At 46.7% G+C, this 20,507-nt stretch overlaps 1 protein-coding gene across 1 annotated transcript; it reads left to right on the forward strand.

The window, feature by feature from the left end:
* The first annotated feature begins 6,161 nt into the window (after positions 1-6,161).
* On the forward strand, positions 6,162-18,318 carry CXH2orf49 (chromosome X C2orf49 homolog). The gene is made up of 4 exons (XM_004617925.2): positions 6,162-6,314; positions 7,790-7,956; positions 10,496-10,856; positions 14,930-18,318. Exons 1-4 carry the CDS (start codon positions 6,216-6,218, stop codon positions 14,984-14,986), a joined length of 684 nt encoding a protein of 227 aa, XP_004617982.2. The 5' UTR covers positions 6,162-6,215; the 3' UTR covers positions 14,987-18,318.
* The last annotated feature ends 2,189 nt before the right edge of the window (positions 18,319-20,507 follow it).

Below are 20,507 nucleotides of genomic sequence, written 5' to 3' on the forward strand. Positions count from 1 at the left end.
AATTGTATGTGTGAAATGCCACAAGCTTGTGGATTCATCTGGAAACATCTGCTCTTCCTGGAACTTTCCAGAAAGTTGGCTTCACATGTGACACCTCTGTGTAACTTTCCCTCAAACCTGCAAGCAATTGCATTGGTGAATCTACAATTTTTTAGGTTGTCTCTGTAGGTGACTGTTAGCTTCCTAACAGTCTAAAGTTAGCCATGTTTTTTTTTTTTTCAAAGAATTTGCTAACTTAATTGACAAATATTGATTTTCTTTGGGTTCCAGCTGAACATGTGAATATAGTTTTAGGGTACTAGTACTTGGTGCTGGTCATCTACTTCACAGAGTTAACATTCTCAAACTAACTCTAGGCTTCTCTAGTTCTTACTAGGCATGAATTAAACTCCTGAGGACAACCATGTCCATCACTGCCTTGCTATTTCTCTATGCAAAGAGCAAATACTTGACCCATTTTAAAAAATAGATTCTTTTGCTTTGAGCCACATTTGATGGTGCTCAGGGTTTATTTCTCGCTCTGCATTCGGGGATCACTGCTTATGGCTTGGGGTACCATATGGGATGCCTGGGATTAAAGCTGGAGTGTCCTCATACAAGGCAAGTGCTATCTCTCCAGCCTCTCTATCGTTGTTTTAAAATGTCCTGATACTCATTAAACCAGGTTATCTTGAAAAGAGACTTTTAAGAGAGACTTAAGAGAATTTTAAGAAAGGCTTTCAATTTTTTTTGCATTTTCTAGACCTTGAACTTTTGACTTTGGGCCGGCTCTTAAGATCCAGCTGACCCTGATGCCATGTTTTTTGTTTGCCTGTTTTGGTGTTATATCCAGTGATGAAATAGAGACTTTTTTTGTTTGTTTTATTCAATTTATATTAAAACTTAAGAGTCTTATTCACATTGTTTATTGTTCTAGCAGTGTTTTAAATTTTGCGGTATTTCTTTTTTTCTTTCTTTCTTTTTTTTTTTTTTTTGCTTTTTGGGTCACACCTGGCGATGCACAGAGGTCACTCCTGGCTCTGCACTCAGGAATCACCCCTGGCAGTGCTCAGGGGACCATATGGGATGCTGGGATTCGAACCCGGGTTGGCTGCGTGCAAGGCAAATGCCCTACCCGCTGTGCTATCGCTCCAGCCCCTTTTCTTTTCTTTTTTTAAAAAAATTTTATTTATTTAGCTTTCCGCTGCTGCACGAGCGCGATCCCAGAGGCCAACTGAACTACTTTGGACATGAGCAGCTTGCAGAAATGCCTCCAGACTGAACTGAGCCACTGCCCCATGTGGCGCCAGCGGGGAAGGGTTTCTCTCTCCAGGCTTCTCCATCTTATGAGCACCACAAAAGGGAAGTAAAAGCTTACAGTGATGCAATTTCTGGCAGAATTTTCCCTGGACTTTATACAGAAATCTGGCCACGTGACCTAATATCTCTTAATTGTCAGCAATGTGAAACAGTTCCTTTTTGGCAGGTCTGACTTGGCAGTAGGGCTGTCTTTTTTGGGGGGGAAACTCCAACAACAATAGTGAGTTTTGTGTTGAAATATGGAATGTAATCAAGGTAAAGAGAAAATGAAGTGAAATTTATCAGTTATGCAGGCGGGGGTGGGGGGACAGGGGGTGTGAGGTATACTGCGGTTTTTGGTGGTGGAATATGGGCACTGGTGAAGGGATGGGTGTTTGAATATTGTATAACTGAGACATAAGCCTGAGAACTTTGTAACTTTCCACATGGTGATTCAATAAAATAAATTTAATTAATTAATTTATTTATTTTGGCTTTTTGGGTCACATTTGGCAATGCACAGGGGTTACTCCTGGCTTTGCACTCAGGAATTACTCTTGTCGGTGCTCAGGGTACCATACAGGATGCTGGAAACGAACCCAGGTTGGCCGAGTACAAGGCAAATGCCCTACCCGCTGTGCTATCACTCCAGCCCCTCTTTTTATGTTTTTAAAATTTTTTATTGAATCACTGTTAGATAGATGCTTACAAAACTGTTCATGATTGGATTTCAATCATACAGTATTCCAACAACCATCCCTCCAGTATTTCTTTTCCTTTCTTTTTTAATTTATTGAATCACCATAAGATAAAGCATTACAAAATTGTTCAAGATTGTGTTTCAGTCAGAGATTGTTCCAGCACCTATTCCTTCACCAGTGTAATTTTCCAGCACCAATGTCCCCAGTTTCCTTCCCCACCCCTTCAAGTCACCCCCGCCTCAGCCTGCCTCTATGGTAGACACCTCTCTTCTCTCTCAAAAGAGAGACTTTTAAAATAGACTTCTATTATTTTAATTTATAATCTTTCTCGTTATGCACTCACATTGAGCATATTTGGGTACCACTTTATTTTCGGGTTTTGGACCAGACCTGAGAGTGCTGCTCAGAGACCACTCCTGGCTCCGTGTTCAGGAATGACTTCTGACAGGGATCATGGGACCATATGGGGTGTCAGGGATTGAACCCAGGTCAGCAGCGTGCAAGGCATACCTACCATACTATTGCTCCAGTCCCTGAAGGTAGTAGCTACTGGAAATACAAAGCAGAACATAATTCTATATTGCTAAGATATGGGTCAAAACATTTTTAAATTAGTCACTTTAAACTTTTTAATTACAAGTATGCTCAAACAGACTTTTGACAACTAATGACAAAATATGGATAACATAAATATCTCAAATATTACACTACTAGAGACATCAACAGCACAAATTCTCGGTATGTTCATTCATACAGTGAACGTTTATCACATACCTCCTTAGTGACAGAACAGTGTGAATGAGCAACTTGGAGATTTAAAGGCAATGGATGTACTCTGTCTCAGAAGAACTCATCAGGCTAGGAAAGGAGAGGATGTCAGGTAGGGCAGTGTACACTAGTGTTTCTTATCGCTGTTCTTGTCATTTACAGGAATCGAACACAAATGCTAATAAATAAAATCCTTTGAGGGGCTAGAGCTATAGTTCAGCAGATAGAACACTTACCCTGCAAGCAGCCGATCGAGGTTTAGTCTCCGGTCTCCCCAAATGGTCTCCCAAGCCCCACCAAGAGAGATCCCTGAGCACCAAGCCAGGAGTAAGACCTGAACACTGCCGGATGTAGCCCCCAAACAAACCAAAACAAAACTTAGGACATTGCTTGGATATCGCTTTGTGGTAGAGTCCTTGAATGTGTGAAGCACTGGGGTTTGATTCCCCAGAACCAGAAAGAAAAAGAAGGAAACGGTGTTAACACAGCATTTTTCTCCCAATAAGATAGGCTGAGAAAACTGAGTAACTGTTCCACTCGAGTCTCTATGCAGAACAGAATTTCAACGGGGTTCTAGCTTTGAAGTCCAGACTCCTTCCAAAGCAGCTGCTTCACCACTGAAAATTGTACCTTCTGATGTGGTGAATGGGGATACTACTACTAGGCGTGCAAATTTCATACTGTTACAAAATTTGAATAATTTTCTTGGGTATAGCAAACCATCACCTTTATATACCTAACTCTAAAGTTAAAGATTTTAGGGCCTCAGGTCCTATCCTCTCTGGAGCGCTGGCTGGAGTGCTGCCCCCAATGCAGTAGTCGGATTAGCCTAGTAGGTGTGATCACCCCGCTCCCCAAATTAGGCCATCCAAGTACCTGCCTCAGCTTAATGTTGAGCAAGAAATTTCACCGCAGATGAGGTTCTTTAACACTCCAAGGGAAGAACTGGACCATCTGCTTCCTTCCTGCTCTGAGCCTCAGTTTCTAAACAAAAGTAAAATGTAAAACACTCCTGTCTTGTCTTTTCCATTTAGCATCTTATCTTATATTACCTTATTTATTTATTTGCTTTTTGGGTCACACCTGGCGATGCACAGGGGTTACTCATGGCTCATGCACTCAGGAATTACTCCTGGCAGTGTTCGGGGGACCATATGGGATGCTGGAAATTGAACCTGGGTCAGCTGTATGCAAGGCAAACAGCCTACCCGCTGTGCTATCGATCCAGCCTCTAGCATCTTATTTTATTATTTTTTAAATTTTATTGAATTACGGTGAAACAGTTACAAACTTTTTTGTTTGGGTTACAATCTCACGATGATCAAACACCCATCCCTCCTCCAGTGCACATTACCCACCACCAATATCTCCGGTACACCTCTCCTTGCCCACCCTCCTCTGCCTCTATGGCAGACAATATTCCCCATACTCTTGTCTCTACTTTTGGGCATTATGGCTTGCAACACAGACACTGAGAGGTCATCATGTTTGGTCCATTATCTACTTTCAGCATGCATCTCCCATCTCCACTGGTTCCCCCAGCCATCATTTTCTTAGTGATCCCTTCTCTATTCCATCTGCCTTCTCCCCTCTGCTCATGAAGCAGTCTTCCAGCTATGGGGCAATACTCCTGGCCCTTGTAACAACTGTCCTTGGGTGTCAGCCTCATGTGATACTATTCTATACTCCACAAATGAGTGCAGTCCTTGTATGTCTGTCCCTCTCCTTCTCACTCATTTCACTTAGCATAGCATCCTATTTAAAGAAAAAACTCTTTTAGGCTTGCTCTTTAAGTCCTTGCTCTCCCTTGAATATTGTGTCTCACTTGCTTGTCTCTCCTTATTTTTTTTTCTTTTGCTCTGGAGGAGCCCATATTCATTTGAACACTTACTTCCTCTCCTCCTCCCCCTTCATGTCTAAATCTCAATAAAAACTATCCTTCATCACCAAAGAAAAAAATTAAAACTTTTTAAAAGTCTCTTTTATGACATTGTCAGATTGTTAATATTCTGTGGCCAGTACAATAATTCCCAGTAAAACAAACAACATCATTGAGGGGCTGGAGAGACAGATAATGTAATAAATATGGCGCTTCCTTACATGTCAATGACCTGGGTCCCATCCCTAGCACCCCATAGGGTTCCCTGAGCACTGCCAGAAGTGACCCCTGAGCAGAGCCAGGAATAAGCTTTGAGCACAGCTGGATGTGCCTCGTCCCCATAAAATACAAATAACATCAAGGATGCAAACCCTAAGTCCTTATTAAAACACATCTATACATTGGCTTTCCTTGTATATAAACATAGATGTTTATGTGTTTTAAACGTGCACAGTATTTGGGGCTGTGTATCTCCTCCACAAGGGATGACAGAGCAGTAAGTTAACTCCAAGGAGGGCTGGGGAAACCAGTGCAAGGCCTGCGTGCAGGCTCTGCACACAGGAGACCCGGGTTCCATGCCTGGAACCGCATGCCTCCCCACTGCCCACTCCAGTGACAACCCTCGAGGGGACAAAAAAAAAAAAAAAGAAAAAGAAAAAGTTCATTATTCGGGATTATGTAATAATAGCTACAACTGGTCTTTCTCCTTTCTTTCTCTCTCTCTCTTTTTCTCTTTCTTTCTCCAGTGACAACCCTCGAGGGGGCAAAAAAAAAAGTCTTTCCTTCCTTCCTTCCTCCCTTCCTCCCTCCCTTTCTCCCTTCCTCCCTCCCTCCCTCCCTTCCTTCCTTCCTTCCTTCCTTCCTTTCTTCCTTCCTTCCTTCCTTCCTTTCGTCACACCCGGCGATGTACAGGGCTTACTCCTGGCGGTGCTCAGGGGCCCATATGGGATGCTGGAGATCGAACCAGGGTCGGCCGTGTGCAAGGCAAACGCTCTACGCGCTGTACTATATAGCTCCAGTCCCTAGCTACATCTGTTTAAACCTGTTCTTTCCTTTTCCTTAAAGTGGAGGGAAGGGACTTGGACCTCTGTGTGCCACCTGCTCCTTCCCTGACCTAGTCACTGCCCCGCAGAAGGAGCATTCGGGGACTCGGGCCGCGCGGGGAAGTCCTGCTCGCTCCCGGCTCCTCGTCATTTTCGCGGGCGGTCTCGGCGGACAGGCGCGGAGGCGCGGGCGTACCGCGCTCGAACCTCGGGCCGCGCGTCCAGCTGACGGCGGGGCAGCGAACGACAGAGGCGGCAGCGGCATGGACCGAGCTCACTCGGCGGGTGGCAAGGGCCAGACCGCGGCTGCGCCTGGGGACCCCTTCGGCTCCCGCCATCCCAGGCGCGAGCGCCCCGGCCTTGGCATTTCCCCGTCCTCCAGCAACACCCGCGGCGCCCAGCGTCTCCGGGCCCGACCTTCCTCCTCGCCCCCGCGCGGCGCCGCTGGATGACGACACGGCCCGGCGCCCTCCGAACGCGTCACTTCCAGAACGCGTCCCGCGCGGAGCCTTGTGGGTAGCCGGCCCGGGTCTCCTGGAGACGACGATGGCGGGGTATGTGGGCGGTCGCAGTTGCACGGACTCGGAGCTCCTGCTGCACCCTGAGCTGCTGTCTCAGGAGTTCCTCCTCCTCACTCTCGAGCAGGTCGGGCGCGCCGGGCCGGGTGGGCCTGCATTGCCGGCGGTGCAAAGGACCTGAGGTCGCCCCGAGCTGTCCTCGGGCGGGCTGGGAACCCTGGTGCGCGCTGCACCGCCGGGGCGTCTAACTGCTTGGTCGGGGCAGCCGCCTTCCCGGGTCCGAGTTCCTCTCTCCTGTCCTGCGTGGCCCCGAGGACTCCCGGGGAGACGCGTCCGTCGGAAGGGCCCGGGGCGGGCGGGGCGATGCGGGGTGGAATGTGCCCCTGCTCACCTCCCTCGCCCCCTCTCCCCTCCCCGCCACGGGCGGGATTCGATCCCGGGGCTCCCGAGGCTCGGGGCCTCCAGGACACCCGGCCCGCGTGTTCCGGACCGCAGGAGGGGAACGGGCGGTGCTTTATTATTATTGTTATTATTTTTTCTTTCGGATGCACAGGGGTTACTCCTGTCTCATGCACTCGGGAATTACTCCTGGCGGTGCTCAGGGGACCCTATGGGATGCTGGGACTCGAACCCGGGTCGGCTGCTTGCAAGGCAAACGCCCTACCCGCTGTGCTATCACTCCAGCCCCACGGGTTGTACTCTTGTTGTCGCGCCCCAGCTCTGCAGCACCCCGCGAAGTGTCTGAGTGACGTGCCGGCCCCGCTGTCTCCAGAGCTGGGGGCTGCAGGCCGGACCCCCGCCCCAGACACCTCTTCTCGGGTCTCTGGGGGGCCCTGTGCATTCCGGCCAGCGCTGCGCTTCTGGGTCTCCCGCCTTTCCCGGGGCCTTGCGTGGGGGAGATTGCGAATGCCGGGCTGACAAGTCACTAGGGAGAAAATCGGGGGTTGGGGGCTTCCGTTTCAGTTCTCCCTAGTGCAAAGGCTTCCAGGCCTGTCTGTGCTGGAGCCCGTGACGGCGCCCGGCTCCCGGCCCTGCAGTGCCTGCTCCTAGCTGGGCTGCTCTCCTGATGGGCATCCCCTTGGAAGATGGGCAGCCGTGAGGACCTCCAATAGGAAGGTCTGCAGGCCGCGGGGAGGACCCCTTGAACGATGGGGGGCCAGGGGTACAGTAGGAAGATGGGACTTGGGTGAGAGACCATAGGTATCCTCCTGGAAGCCCACCCCTCCTGCTGCATTAGGGACAGCTGAGCTACTGGAGGCCACCTCCAGTCTTCCTGCCCCGTCTGCATCCCTGCAGCCTTTCTGGACGCCGTTGTCAAGCTCATGTTGTTAATGCCATACTGTTGGCCTGGTCAGGTTTACCCCCCTGCCCTGTCCCCTAAATCCTCTACCCAGTCCTGGGTCTCGGAGAGGTTGGCGGGGTGTGCCCAGCAGTCAGTGCTTTCCAGCAGCGGGCAGGACTGAAGACTGTCAGCTTGTGAGGGGCGTGGTCCCCTGTGCTTGAGTGGTATCTGGGCCCGCTTCCTGGGCCCTGTTCCGTAGGAGAGGGGTCCTGACGACAAAGGATGCTGTTTTGAAATCACCTTGGCTTTCTGTCCCACAGAAGAACATAGCGGTTGAAAATGACAGAAGCATCAACAAGGACGAGCTTACTGATCTGTACGTTCAGCACGCGATACCATTGCCTCGGAGAGATTTGCCAAAGAACCGATGGGGGAAGATGATGGAAAAGAAAAGAGAACAGGAGGGGATAAAAAGTGAGGCTAAAAGGTAGTCTTTTTATTTTTACTTTGTAAAGGTACTCTTGAGTGGTTTGGGCTTTCATCTTGCACTGATTGAGTAGTTTTGTTTTTGGGGGCCGCACATGGCAGTGCTTGGGGCTTACTCCTGGTGGAACCGGAGGGCCGTGTGGGGTTCTGGGGAATCGAAGCTGAAGTGGGCCATGTGAGAGGCAAGGCCCTGTCTGCCATACTGTTTTCTTGGGCTCCTGACTGAATAGTTTTGTCTTTCTGTTTACTCAGGCAAAGTTACTTCAGCAGCTGTTTGTGTAGAATTTCTTGCTAGTGTTTTGAGAAAAACAAAGGAACAGGTGAAGTAAAGTGTGTTATGTAGCAGTGAGAGAAAAGTGAAGGGAACTGGTCAAACCTAAGTGACTCAGACTTGCTGAGAGTAACATCAACAACCTGCCCTGGAATGCAGAACCCTGCACAGCTACCCCAAGCAAATATCTGCAGGCCTGGAGTGCAGAGGGAAGGGGACAAAGGGTTGAAGCTAATTAGGAAGGATGCTAGTTGTCTTGAAGTTCAATTACAAGTTGAAATGGGGGAGAATATTGTGTAAGAACCTTGACTCCTAAGTGCTCTTAGTGAAGATGGTGGCTTCTTCCCTTTGAGCAGTGAGCAGATTTGGGCAGATTTATGTGAAGGTACTAATTGGAATCGCAGAGCCTGGCAAGCTACCCATGGCATATTCGATATGCTAAAAACAGTAACAACAAGTCTCACAATGGAGACGTTACTGGTGCCCGCTCGAGCAAATCGATGAACAACAGGATGACAGTGCCACTAACTGGAATATATATATAGAGAGAATCAGGGTCATAGAGATAGTACAGCGGGTGCGGTGCTGGCCTGTGTGTGGCTAATTTGGGTTTGATACCTAGCACTCCATTTGGTCCCCTGAGCCCCACCCTTAGTGGTCCCTGAGCACTAAGGGTGTGGCCCAAAAAGCAAAAAAACATCATTTGAGTTCTGGATATCTCTGTAGGAAGAGCCAATAAGATTGTTGAATTGTGAGAATAAGACTTTAGGTCTTAATCATAGCACAGTGAAAATTGTAGAGTTTCAGGAATGCCCTCGAAAAGTTTGACGTTTCAGAAATTTTTTTTCATAAAAATAGAAACGTATTAATTTGTTTAGTATGATTGGTTAATGACCAGAGTGTCCTAAGAGTGGGCTAGTTATGTCCTTTCCTGTTTTATTGCTGGTGGATGCAAGTGACTGATTAACAGCTTTGTTGGAGGCCTCTGTTTGGGAGGCACCGTCTTTGCAGTGCCTGTTACTATAGGAGAGGATGGAGTGAGAGAGCACACTGACGAGAACCGTGGAGCTCTGAGTTAGTTGGTTTAATCTCCACTTACGAAGGGAAACCTGCTTCAGTAGGGATAGTACTCTCGTATACGTATACATTTAGTCTTCTGGGAAATAAATATATGTACATCCGGATCAGAGGATTGGGAGCACAGTCTGTTGCCTGTGAACCTGGGGGTCACATGCTGATTGGTCCGGCTACTGTGTACCTTCGCCAGAGTGGAAAGAGGCCAGCAGAGAATCAGAGGCGAGCAAGTGAAATATGTGTTCAGGGAGAACACAGGCATGAAGAGCAAGCCTGACTTGATTCTTCCTAAGGAAATACTTTTCCTTTTTGGGGGTGCTGCACACAGTTTTGGGAGGCTACTCCCAGTGCTCACCGGTCCCTCCCAACAAAGCCTAGAGTGCTGGGGATTGAATCCCTGGCTCCTGTTTGCAAAGCGCATGTTTCAACCCAGTGAGCTCCCTCCTGCCCGTGGTGATACTTTCTTCCTGGTCTACGTATTCAGGCACATTGACCCATGTAAATCTTTCAGGATCTTTTCTATTTCAAAGCACGTTTTTAAAACTGTTCTCTAGATCGTTAAGGATACAGTTAAGATAGAAGCTGGTGAATTAAAAAAAGTTATTAATTACCCAGACGCTGACCTGGGTTTCATACCTGGCACTCCATATGGTCCCCTGAACCCGTTCACGACTTACCCCTGAGCACTATCTGGAGGGTGTGGCCCCCAAACAAAAAAAAATTAGAATATTAGATTAAGCTCCAGAGTTAGGATGTGGATGTGCTGTTGAGCTGCATAGAGGACTCAGATTTGATCACATGCACTGCATAGCTCCCCCACGTGCTGCAAGGTAGGATGGGCAACTCGCCCCATAAAAAGAGAATTGGATGGTGTTTTCAAAATGAAAGTGGCACATACATTAAAAGGTGACTTTAAGTTTCTTGTCAGCAAATACTTAAAAATTTCAAACACTAGAAGACTATTGCTTTATTTCAGATGAACATAGAAAATCTTATTTCCGTAGTTCTACTTAGATGAGTTATCAGTAAATCTAATTTTGGTCTTTGTCTTTTGATTTTTGTGTTCGGTGCCTCGTATCTGCAAAGCTGATGTCCGTCCCCCCCAACCCCCCGCCCCGCCGATCTCCATCCCCTGCTCAGGTTGGTTTCCAGTGCGCTGGTTCTTCATTAGCACGGTGTTTTTCTTTGGTTTTAGGAGTGGCTCTGTGGACGGGCTAAGGAAGAGACCCCTGATTGTGTTTGATGGAAGTTCAACCAGTACAAGTATAAAAGTGAGAAAGACTGAGAACGGAGATAATGACCGGCTCAAGCCCCCGCCTCAGGCCGGCTTGACCAGCAATGCCTTTCAGAAACTTGCAAACTCCTCCTCCTTGATCTTGTCTTCCAATTTGCCTGTGAACAATAAGCTGGGACACGATAGTGACAGTAAACAGAACCATGACTTAACACACAGGAGAAGTCCTTCGGGCCCTCTGAAGTCACCACCTTTGTCCCCAGTTGGACCGACTCCCGTGAAGTTGAAACGCGTGGCTCCTAAGGAAGAAGCTGAGGCGGTAGTAAGTGCGGGACGGGCTGCGGGTTCCCTGGAGCAGTCGAGCAATCCGTCTCCCGTCTCGGCGGGCGGGGGGTGGGGGCGCGCAGCTGTTTGGGCAACTTTGGGTGAGCTCTCTGGTTTTTACATCTAGTTTCTCTGTGTTCCAGACCCGATGGCGATACGCTCATCCTTTCAAAAGTGCATTTGGTTTCTTTTAGCTTGAGATGTGTAGAGGGACACTCTGGCGGGGTTGGAATATTAGGAATTTACCTGGAGTCACACACTTGTTAACTTTTTGAACATTGTAACTGGTGGGAAGTGGGGCGCTTCGCAGCAGTGCTCTGGAGCTGGGGCCACTCCTGGTGGTTCAGGCCCAGCTGAGCAACCTGATGTATATGCAGCCTGACTTTCATACGACCTGGCGTTTCTACCACCTGATGTTTATACAGCTTTTAGCATTTATGCTGCCTAACAGTTGGCGCTCTGGCCTCAAGCTGTGGGGGCCACAGGACTGTGCTCCTGGCGCTGTGAGCAGGTACCTGATCTGTGCGCGCCACCCATGTGAAGTAGCTCCCTGTTTTCAACATGTTTCTCTACATATATTTATTAAATAGCGTTTTCAAGTTTGATCATAACTTATTGTCTTCACTAAGAGCACTTAGGAGTCAAGGTTCTTACACAATATTATCCCCCATTTCAACTTGTAATTGAACTTCAAGACAACTCGCATCCTTCCTAATTAGCTTTAACTTTTTGGACTTTAAACCACACTATAAGTGTAAGGATCTGCTGTTTCCTGGCCTCCGGATGGAGGAAGTTGTAGTAAGCTGAAGTAACTTGGGGGAGGGAGATATACTAAATTACTGTGTTTGTGTGTGTGTATATATATGTGTATATATATATATATACACATATATATACATATATATGTATATATATATATATATTTTTTTTTGCTTTTTGGGTCACACCCAGCAATGCACAGGGGTTACTCCTGGCTCTGCACTCAGGAATTACTCCTGGCGGTGCTCAGGGCACCATATGGGATGCTGGGAGTCTAACCCGGGTCAGCTGTGTGCAAGGCAAACGGCCTACCCACTGTGTTATCACTCCAGCCCCCTGTGTATATATTTTTATATGTAAAGGTTGTGCCCTGCTTCATGTAAGCATTTACATACGTGATTTCATATGTTGGCAAATTTGGTAGTTATTTGAAGAGATGGTTTATCTGTACTCTGATATACACCAATTGATAGGTACAGATATAGTCTTCCCAGGGTTCCTCAGAAAAGTAAACTCGCTTTAAAATATGCAGCAGCTTTGTAGCATTTGTTACTTTCCTTGTTCTCTCAGTCTCTCCTGTAATGGAAATACCTGACTGGATGGTCAGACAAGGCATTTGCTGCTTCAGTCCTGCAGGCTGGGAAGTGCTCTGGCACACCATTGGCGGGTGTCTTCCACTGCCAGGCCTTAGCCAACTCTTCGCTTACTGGGGACCACATGGTCGAAGGGGCAGGGAACTCATGATGTCTCTCTCTTTTTTCTTTTCTTTTTTTTTTTTTTTTTGCTTTTTGGGTCACATCCAGTGATGTGATGTGGGTTACTTGGTGGTCCTGGGGAAACCATATGGGATGCCAGGGATTGAACCCAGGCCGGCTGCATGCAAGACAGATGCCCTATCCAATATATGATTGCTCCGGCCCCTCATGGTGTCTCTTAAAGGACCTCAGTCCCCTACGTCCCAGCTTTGCCTTCTCTACCAAGTGCGTCACCTCTCTGGGACCTGCAGACACTTTGGTGTTAATGAATAATTTTTTGTGGTATTGCTGGGGATTGAGCACATGCAAGGCAAGTGCTGTACCACTCGACTACATCCTTTGGTCCCCAGTTTGTAACTTTTGAGGGTTTACAAACAGTCTTCAGCATTCCATGGTATACTTTGGCATTATCATTTCAGATTACATCAGGGATCAAAACAAAACTGCTGACTTTCACCAGCGGTATTTCTGTGTGTCGCGGTGGGGTTGGGGGTGGGGGGAGGCTAGGGGAAGGGGGAGACTGGGTCTTGTTTACACAAAAACTCAGAATTCTACTGAGTTAAATCCCTTACCTTCAAGCTTATTTATTAGTCAATTGGATCCTTTCACCAACCTTAGGCTTTTGGCATAATAGCTACTCCTGTTTCACAGATAGAAACTTCATCATCATCATCATCATCATCATCATCATCATCATCATCATCATCATCATCATCATCCCATTGATCGTCAATTTTCTCGAGCCATCTCAGTAACATCTCCATTCTCCTAGCCCTGAGATTTTAGCAGCCTTTCATTACTCGTCCTTCCCAATGGTGCCGCATTGGAGGCTTTTTCAGGGTCAGGAGAATGAGACCCATCATTGTTCATATGGTTTTGGCATATGAATACACCACGGGGAGTTTGCCAGGCTGTCCCATCCAGGCAGGAAACTCGGTAGCTTGCCAGGTTCTCCCAGAGGGAGAACTAGGCTATAAGATGTCGCTTCCCAAAGCTTGGTTTTATAGTTTCTGGATGTTGACCATTGGTGGGATTACACGGCACCAGGGTCAGTTTCTGGGTGTGACCGCCTAGCTACTGGAAAATGGGAAATTTGGGCGGAAGAGGCCCAGTCCCGATCCTAGCAGACTTGGAGATCTCAGCCCCGGGTCACGCACACCTGGGTTCCTCTGCTGGTTCCTTCATGCATGAGGCTCGTTCGAACTTGTGGAGAGGGCCTTGAGCATCGCTGTGGCTGGGTTCCAGAGGTTTTTGGCTGCAGGGTGACCCTATGGGATGCTGGGATTCGAACCTGGGTCGGCTGCATGCAAGGCAAATGCCCTCCCTGCTGTGCTATCGCTCCGGCTAAAAAAAAAGAAAAAAAATCTCAGCAGATAGAAGCTTAGGACACTAAAATAAACTCATCCAGGGTTCCAAAATTAATAAGTGGTCAGACCACAGTCTGAACTGAGATCTGTTTGACTCCATGTGTTGCTTAATAACACCAGGCTTTCTCCATAGTCAGTAACCCTGGGGTGGGGGGGGTGGGAGGGAAGGGATGGGGGTTAGGAGCCAGTAGAACGGGCCAGAGAGAGCGCAGCAGGGTAAAGTGCTCGCTTTCCACATGGCCAACCCAGATTTGATCCCTGGTGTGACATTGGTCCCCTGAGCCTCACCAGGAAGTGACCTTGAGCACAGAGCAGTGAGCAAGCTCTGAGCACCTCTGGGTGTGACCTCAAAACAAAACATAAATCTTCATATTAAGATCTTGGATGGTGAGAGGCTGGAGCAATAGTATTGTGGGTAGGGAATCTGCCTTGCATGTGGCCTGCCCAGGTTCAATCCTGGTGTCCCATATCGTCCCCTGAGCACTGCCAGGAGTAATTCCTGAGTGCAGAGCCAGGAGTAACCTCTGAGCTTTGCTGGGTGTGACCCAAAAAGAAAAAAAAAAAGATCTTGGATGGTGAGATTGGGGGAGATGTGAGCTAGGAAGGAGGGAGCGGGTCTGGAGCTATCGGTGAGCTCCGAGTAATCTAAAAACCCAGACAAAGCATTACTCCCACTCTCCTGCGGATTTATTTCATTGATACTGTGATAAGACTCAGCCTGCATATTTGTAAATGCCCAGGGCGATTATAAGATGGAAACATCTGACAAATGCTGTGAGAAAAATGGGAGCTGGGGCTGGGAAGAGGGATGGCTCAAGAGCTGGAGTACACATGCTGCCTAGTGTGTGGCCCCAAATTCCTGTTTCTAGCCTGAATGGCACCCCAAGACTGCTAGCTGTGGTCCCGGTACCTCCCAGCACCTCCAGGCCCAGGCAGCATCAAGCCTCAGACCTTTGGTCACAAGTTGCCCTGGTGTCCTGCTGAGGAGGAAAACCTTACTGAAAATGGAAAGGAAATTGGAACCTGGGGGAGTTTCCTTATTTACTAATCTAAACATTCTTTCCCACCAGGTGGCAGCACTGCTCTGCTAGTCATGCTAGTAAATGTGCGTCTTAAATAGTCATTTCAGTTATTTCCTGACAGTTTGTTTCTATGAATCATAAAAATTGATTTCTATTTATGTCTTTCAGAACAACCTGAAGCCCCCTGAGGCAAAGAGGAAGATACAGCATGTTACGTGGCCATGAAAGAAATTTTCTAGAAGTGAAAAAATAATTCTAACTTGTTTTTTAAGACAAATTCACATATCCGACAGTATTTACAAGCATCCTGATTTTTGTGGGAAATTGTTAAGTTTAAAATTAGGTTTTTAGAGTCATTTTCATTTTCTTCTTGGCCCTTCTTTAAAGAACAATCCTCTTGTCTTTTCTGCCCCGATGAAAAATTTCTTTTGTGAACACACATGTCTCCAGGTGTGTAAAAAGCATCCAGTGGATTTTAGGGATTCTCTTTAGTCTGCTCCAATCATTGGGGAAGTTGGAGATTTTCTTTTATATGAGTAGTTCGCAATTTTTACCTTTCCTAAACATTATCGAACAGTTCATCGCGATATTTTATTCAGTGCGGCCACACTGATCCTAAAGGTCCACCAAAATAAAAGAAGTATTTGTAGTGCAAGCAGAAAAAAGATGTAAACCACACAGACAAAATTGCTGTTCTTTAAGTGCTTACATTGCTTCCCATAAAAACCAAAAGGGAAGTCAAGTGTTTACTCTCGCTCCTCCAAATTCATAACAGAATTGGGGGTTTTTTTTTGGAGCTGACTGGTCAGTCCTGTCTGTAGCCCACCCTGTAGAAAGCCCATCAGTGGTCTGTGTTCACTCTGTGATCATGGGTGCCCTTCCCAGGAACTTGAACTTTTCCAAAATGTTGGGTTTTTTTTTTTTTTTTTTGGCTTTTTGGGTCACACCTGGCGATGCACAGGGGTTACTCCTGGCTCTGCACTCAGTAATTACCCCTGGCCGTGCTCAGGGCACCATATGGGATGCTGGGATTTGAACCCGGGTCGGCCGCGTGCAAGGCAAACGCCCTACCCGCTGTGCTATCTCTCCAGCCCCAGAACTTTTTCAAAATGAAGCTGGTTTTAAAATGGTCAGGTAAGATAATCATGGCAGAGGTCATAAAAAGTGATGGCTGAAAATTGAGGAAAGGAAGAGGAGGTCAGAATTCTAGAACATTGAGTTCAGGAAACCGAAGTGTCCAGCAGGAAACCCCTGTGATCTGGCGTAGGTGAGCTGAGGAGCTGCTGGACTCTTGCTGCCAGAGTCGAGGACAAAAGAGCAGTGCCAGCCGGAGGAGCCCTGCCAGCGGCCGAGGAGAGTTTGGGACATGCTGCCACACCCTGCATCAGCTCAGGTGTCTGGAATTTCCTCCTAGTGGTGGTTCCGTTCCCGCTGTGCAACAGAAGGAAATCGGTATTGCTGGCATTCATGAGTGTTACTGTCTTTTCTGCTCTGTGTTCTAATCAAGTACGAAAGATTCTTCACACCTCCTGTGACCGTGTGATTTGCAAGTTGCTGTTTGCCTGTGAAGTAGTTTAGAGGAGTCTGTTCCGCTTTCGGTTTGTTCAAGCAGCATGTAGACGCTGGTTGGCGCTTAATGATAGAATGCAGTCTCTTCACGCGTGAGACTCTGGGCTCAATCCCAGCACCAAAAGAATGAAAAAGTAGCATTTTCATTCAGCTATTGAATAGCCTTACCAAAAAAAAAAAAAAAATCATTCAGCCTTGCAGGTAAGTACTATGTTGTACTAAAACTTTAACCCTATAGTTTTTAGCCATTCTGCCTTTATCCATACTGTAAATCTGTATGTAGAAGACAAAGTTGATACCTACTAAATGTTGCACCAAATTATTGTTATAAATTGGTAAATATTTGCACGGCTGATGTATGTCATATTATTGAAGGACACTGTGATTCTGTATATAAATCTATGTTAAGCAGTTTTGAAGTACAGATTTTAGGGTAGAATGACGAGTTCATTTTATATTTGGTTGTCCCCTCTGCTTCCATCTCTATTTTCTCTTGGTTAAAGTGAGAGTTAGCCATCTGACAAATTTAAGTCAGTGGAGACTGACTTTAGTTACTCAAAATTAATTTTTAATTTGTGCATTTAACTTACAGAGTAGGTTGATAAGAACAGCTGAACTGTGTAACATTGTTGCTTCAAATTGAAGTTTATATAACTAACATTCAGAATCAGTGCTCATATAGCAGCATATAACTGAGTGAGCTATCTGAGTATGGGGTATGGAGCAGTGAGAAACTATATTATGTGTTTCTTGACAGAGGATGTTGTGATTTCTCCCTGTAGATTGACACCACTTATGTTTCTCAGCATAGCAAAGCCCACTGAAGGCTGGGCATCTGAAACATAATTGGGGTGCTTGCATGTTCATGTTTTGCTTTGGTGTCCTTATAAAGGTTAGAAGGAGGACTTGATTGGAAAGGTGAAAGCTTTGAGTTACTATTTACTCATTATCATGGATGAATATTGTGGTCCTTGATTCTCTGTTTCTGTACAGCCAGAGCCTTTAATTAATGTGGTAAGTAAATAAAGCCTTTTGGGTCACTGAGTGTGGATTCCGGACATACGCACTCCATCCCCACCTGCCTTTGCTGGCAATTTTTTTTTTTCTTTTTGGGTCACACCTGGCGATGCACGGGGGTTACTCCTGGCTCATGCACTCAGGAACTAATCCTGGCGGTGCTCGGACCATATGGGATACTGGGAAACCTGGGTTGGCCTCATGCAGGGCGAACACCCTACCCGTTGGGCTGTTGCTCCAGGCTCTGCTGGCAGTCTTTATTCTTCTTTGCTCTCCTTGTGTCTTGTTTTCCTTCTTTCCCTCCATCCCTCATTTTTACTTGCTTCCTACTGTTCTGTAGACCCCAAGCTTCAGCCTTGGGTTGCCAATTCCATTTCTTGACCCTTCCTGTTCACTGAGGGGTGTGGAGGGGCTGACTGCCATTCTCTTAGATCTGAAAGGTCTTCGACTGCTTAGAATTCTGGGAGACCTCAGGACCCTGTCACAGGAGGGCACTGTGTGTGGTGTGAGGGCAACACAGTTGGTCAGAATAGCCTATTAACCCCGACCGCTCCCAAGACACTTTGGCACTCTGGAGCAGTTAGTCCGATGAGGCCATAGTACTTTGACTAGTATCAAAATTCTTCAGCATTAATGATTTGAAAATATATTTTGGTCGACTTATATTTTGAGAGAAGATTCTAAAGCTGATCTAATAGAGACTCATTCAATAGCAATGACCTTTAAAAAACTTACATTAAGTAAAACTGCCAGTAGATTAAACTGTATGTATGTAAGAGCGTCCTCTATTTACTACTGTGGAATTTCAGTAATCTTTAGAGGCTTCAAAATGGTCAAATGTTTTTTTAAGTGTGCTCTTTTATTAAATGCTTGTGCAGGTTTTATAATTCGCTATGAAAAGGTTTAACCTTGTACATTTTTGTATGTAAAAAGTTGTAAGTAGCTTTACCCTTATTTAAATAAACGGAATAAAATAATTCAGTGGGTCTGTCATTCATTTAAAAAGTGGAGGAAGCACTCTAATGACTTGCCCTCTTTCAAACAAGCAATATACATTTTTTCAATAATAAGTATCTCTTTATTAGTTAAGTTATCACTATATCAATGAGATTTTGAAGGCAGAAGACTGTAAGTCCATAATTTAAACAAGCAATATTGAAAGTGTATCTTCCTAAGAGTTTGGCATTCTGGGCGCAGGCTGATTGGGATCATGATGGATCCAGAGTCCAGCCCACCCTGGATCCTGCCCAAAAGGAAAGCCCCGCCCCCTCGTTGGCGCTCCCATCACTGTCACAGGTTTCATGAAACCTGGAACCAGAATCCAGCTCCTGTGGCCATTCCTCACTGGAACAAACCAAGATCTGTGTGTTTGGGGTTGCCTTCAATTAATTCCTAAATTGACATTTTAATAATGGATCATGCAGCTCTAAATGGACTAAATTAGAAAAACCTTGGGGTAGATTCCCCCGCCTTCAGTCTGGACAGAAAGGACAAAAACATACTTATTTCTGTTTAGGTTGTTTTCATGTGCTTTTTACTAAAAAATCGTACCCTACTCCATCATTTATTAAAGTCCATTGTCTTCTCTAAGGCAGGGGGGGAAAATCTATTAATGGTGGGCCTACAAGAGAAGTGAGCAGTGCAGTGCTGGGTTATAGTGACAGAAAGTCAAACCGAGTCAAGGAGGAAGGCAGGGTGCAGAGCTACTTGAAAGAAGTGGATAGAGACCTGGAGAGGTAGAATGGAGGCAGAGGGGACTTTACACTTGGCTGACAACCCATATGGTTCCACAAAACCTGCTAGGAGCCATCCCTGAGTGCAGAGCCCGGAGTAAGGCCTGAGCACCACTGGCTGTGGGCCAGACATACCCCTCCCCCAGAAAGGAGAGTTAAGGATTTAAAAAAAAAAATGTTCGTTTTTTTTTTTTTTTTTATCTGAAGAGGGTTAGGGATATGGTCCAAAGTGCTGGAGCACACGCTTCACATGTGAGAGCCCTGGGTTCAACCCCTGGCACTACCCCCTGAATATTGTCGAGAACATTCCCTGAGCACGTAGTCAGGAATAAATAGCTCCTAAGCTTTGCTGGGTGTGGCCCCCAAGCAACCCTCCCCCCAGGTAAAAATAAAATGGAAATTTGAACGGCTAGTGAAAGAGACCACCTGCCCCCCCCCCCCCCCACCCACACACTCATACAGAAGATGACCGGCTTTTTGTGAGTCTAAGAGCTTGATTATGATAGTTGTCTTGGATGGCCAAAAGAAGAAAGCCAAAAGAGGTTTTTTTCACCTGCCTCTGCTATCTTGGCCTCATCTTGCCGACCTGTGGTCAGTCATCCTGATGACCTTCCTCTATAAAGAGGTGGAAAGCTCTTCTTTCCCTGAGGGAAGCCACACAGCTGTCATACTTGAGTGTTACCACACAGCTAAGCTTGGTCCAAGTGAACCTGCCAGCTGAGAGCAGGGAAGGAGCGCCCCAGAGCAGCGGAAGCGGGCAGCAAACAGACTGGCCGACCCTGGAGCTAAGATTAACCCCCAGTGTGGTGACAAATGCAGGGATGTGGCCTGGAAATAGTTAACTAGCGACAGAGTCAGCGCTTGGATAAGTGAAAATTTATTTAAGTGAAAATCTTCAAGAGAGCAACACACTGAATGGGAGATAGAGAAGGGCAAGGATGGAGAAAGCCCCCCCTCCCACCCCCCTTTTCATGTACTGCCATAATTGGTTCATGCCTGGAGATGTTCATTTGCAATGCTGAAAGAAGACAAACCTTAAAATGGTTTAGTGCAGTGCCACACACACTTTCACATTTATTCTTTATTGAATACTTAAATACTGGGAAGTCTTCCTAGTTAGTGAATATCTTCAACTAAAATATGTCACTACTATCCAAATACACGGCAGGATTTGGCAGTCACTGTCACTGTCATCCCGTTGCTCATTGATTTGTTCGAGCGGGTACCAGTAATGTCTCATTGAGAGACTTATTGTTACTGTTTTTGGCATATCCAATACACACGGGTAGCTTGCCAGGCTCTGCCACGCAGGCTCAATACTCTCGGTAGCTTGCCGGGCTCTCCGAGAGGGGTGGAGGAATCAAACTCGGGTCAGCTGCGTGAAAGGTGAACGCCCAACTGCTGTGCTATCGCTCCAGCCCCAGGAT

Source organism: Sorex araneus, chromosome X, assembly GCF_027595985.1.
Source record: "Sorex araneus isolate mSorAra2 chromosome X, mSorAra2.pri, whole genome shotgun sequence".
Taxonomy (NCBI): domain Eukaryota; kingdom Metazoa; phylum Chordata; class Mammalia; order Eulipotyphla; family Soricidae; genus Sorex; species Sorex araneus.

Bases quoted from the DNA above. Each gene is read 5' to 3' on its own strand.
- CXH2orf49 (XM_004617925.2), top strand. From the start codon at position 6,216: ATGGCGGGGTATGTGGGCGGTCGCAGTTGCACGGACTCGGAGCTCCTG. The intron at 7,957-10,495 runs GTAGTCTTTTTA...CTTTGGTTTTAG, and splicing joins ATAAAAAGTGAGGCTAAAAG to GAGTGGCTCTGTGGACGGGC. The intron at 10,857-14,929 runs GTAAGTGCGGGA...TATGTCTTTCAG, and splicing joins AGGAAGAAGCTGAGGCGGTA to AACAACCTGAAGCCCCCTGA.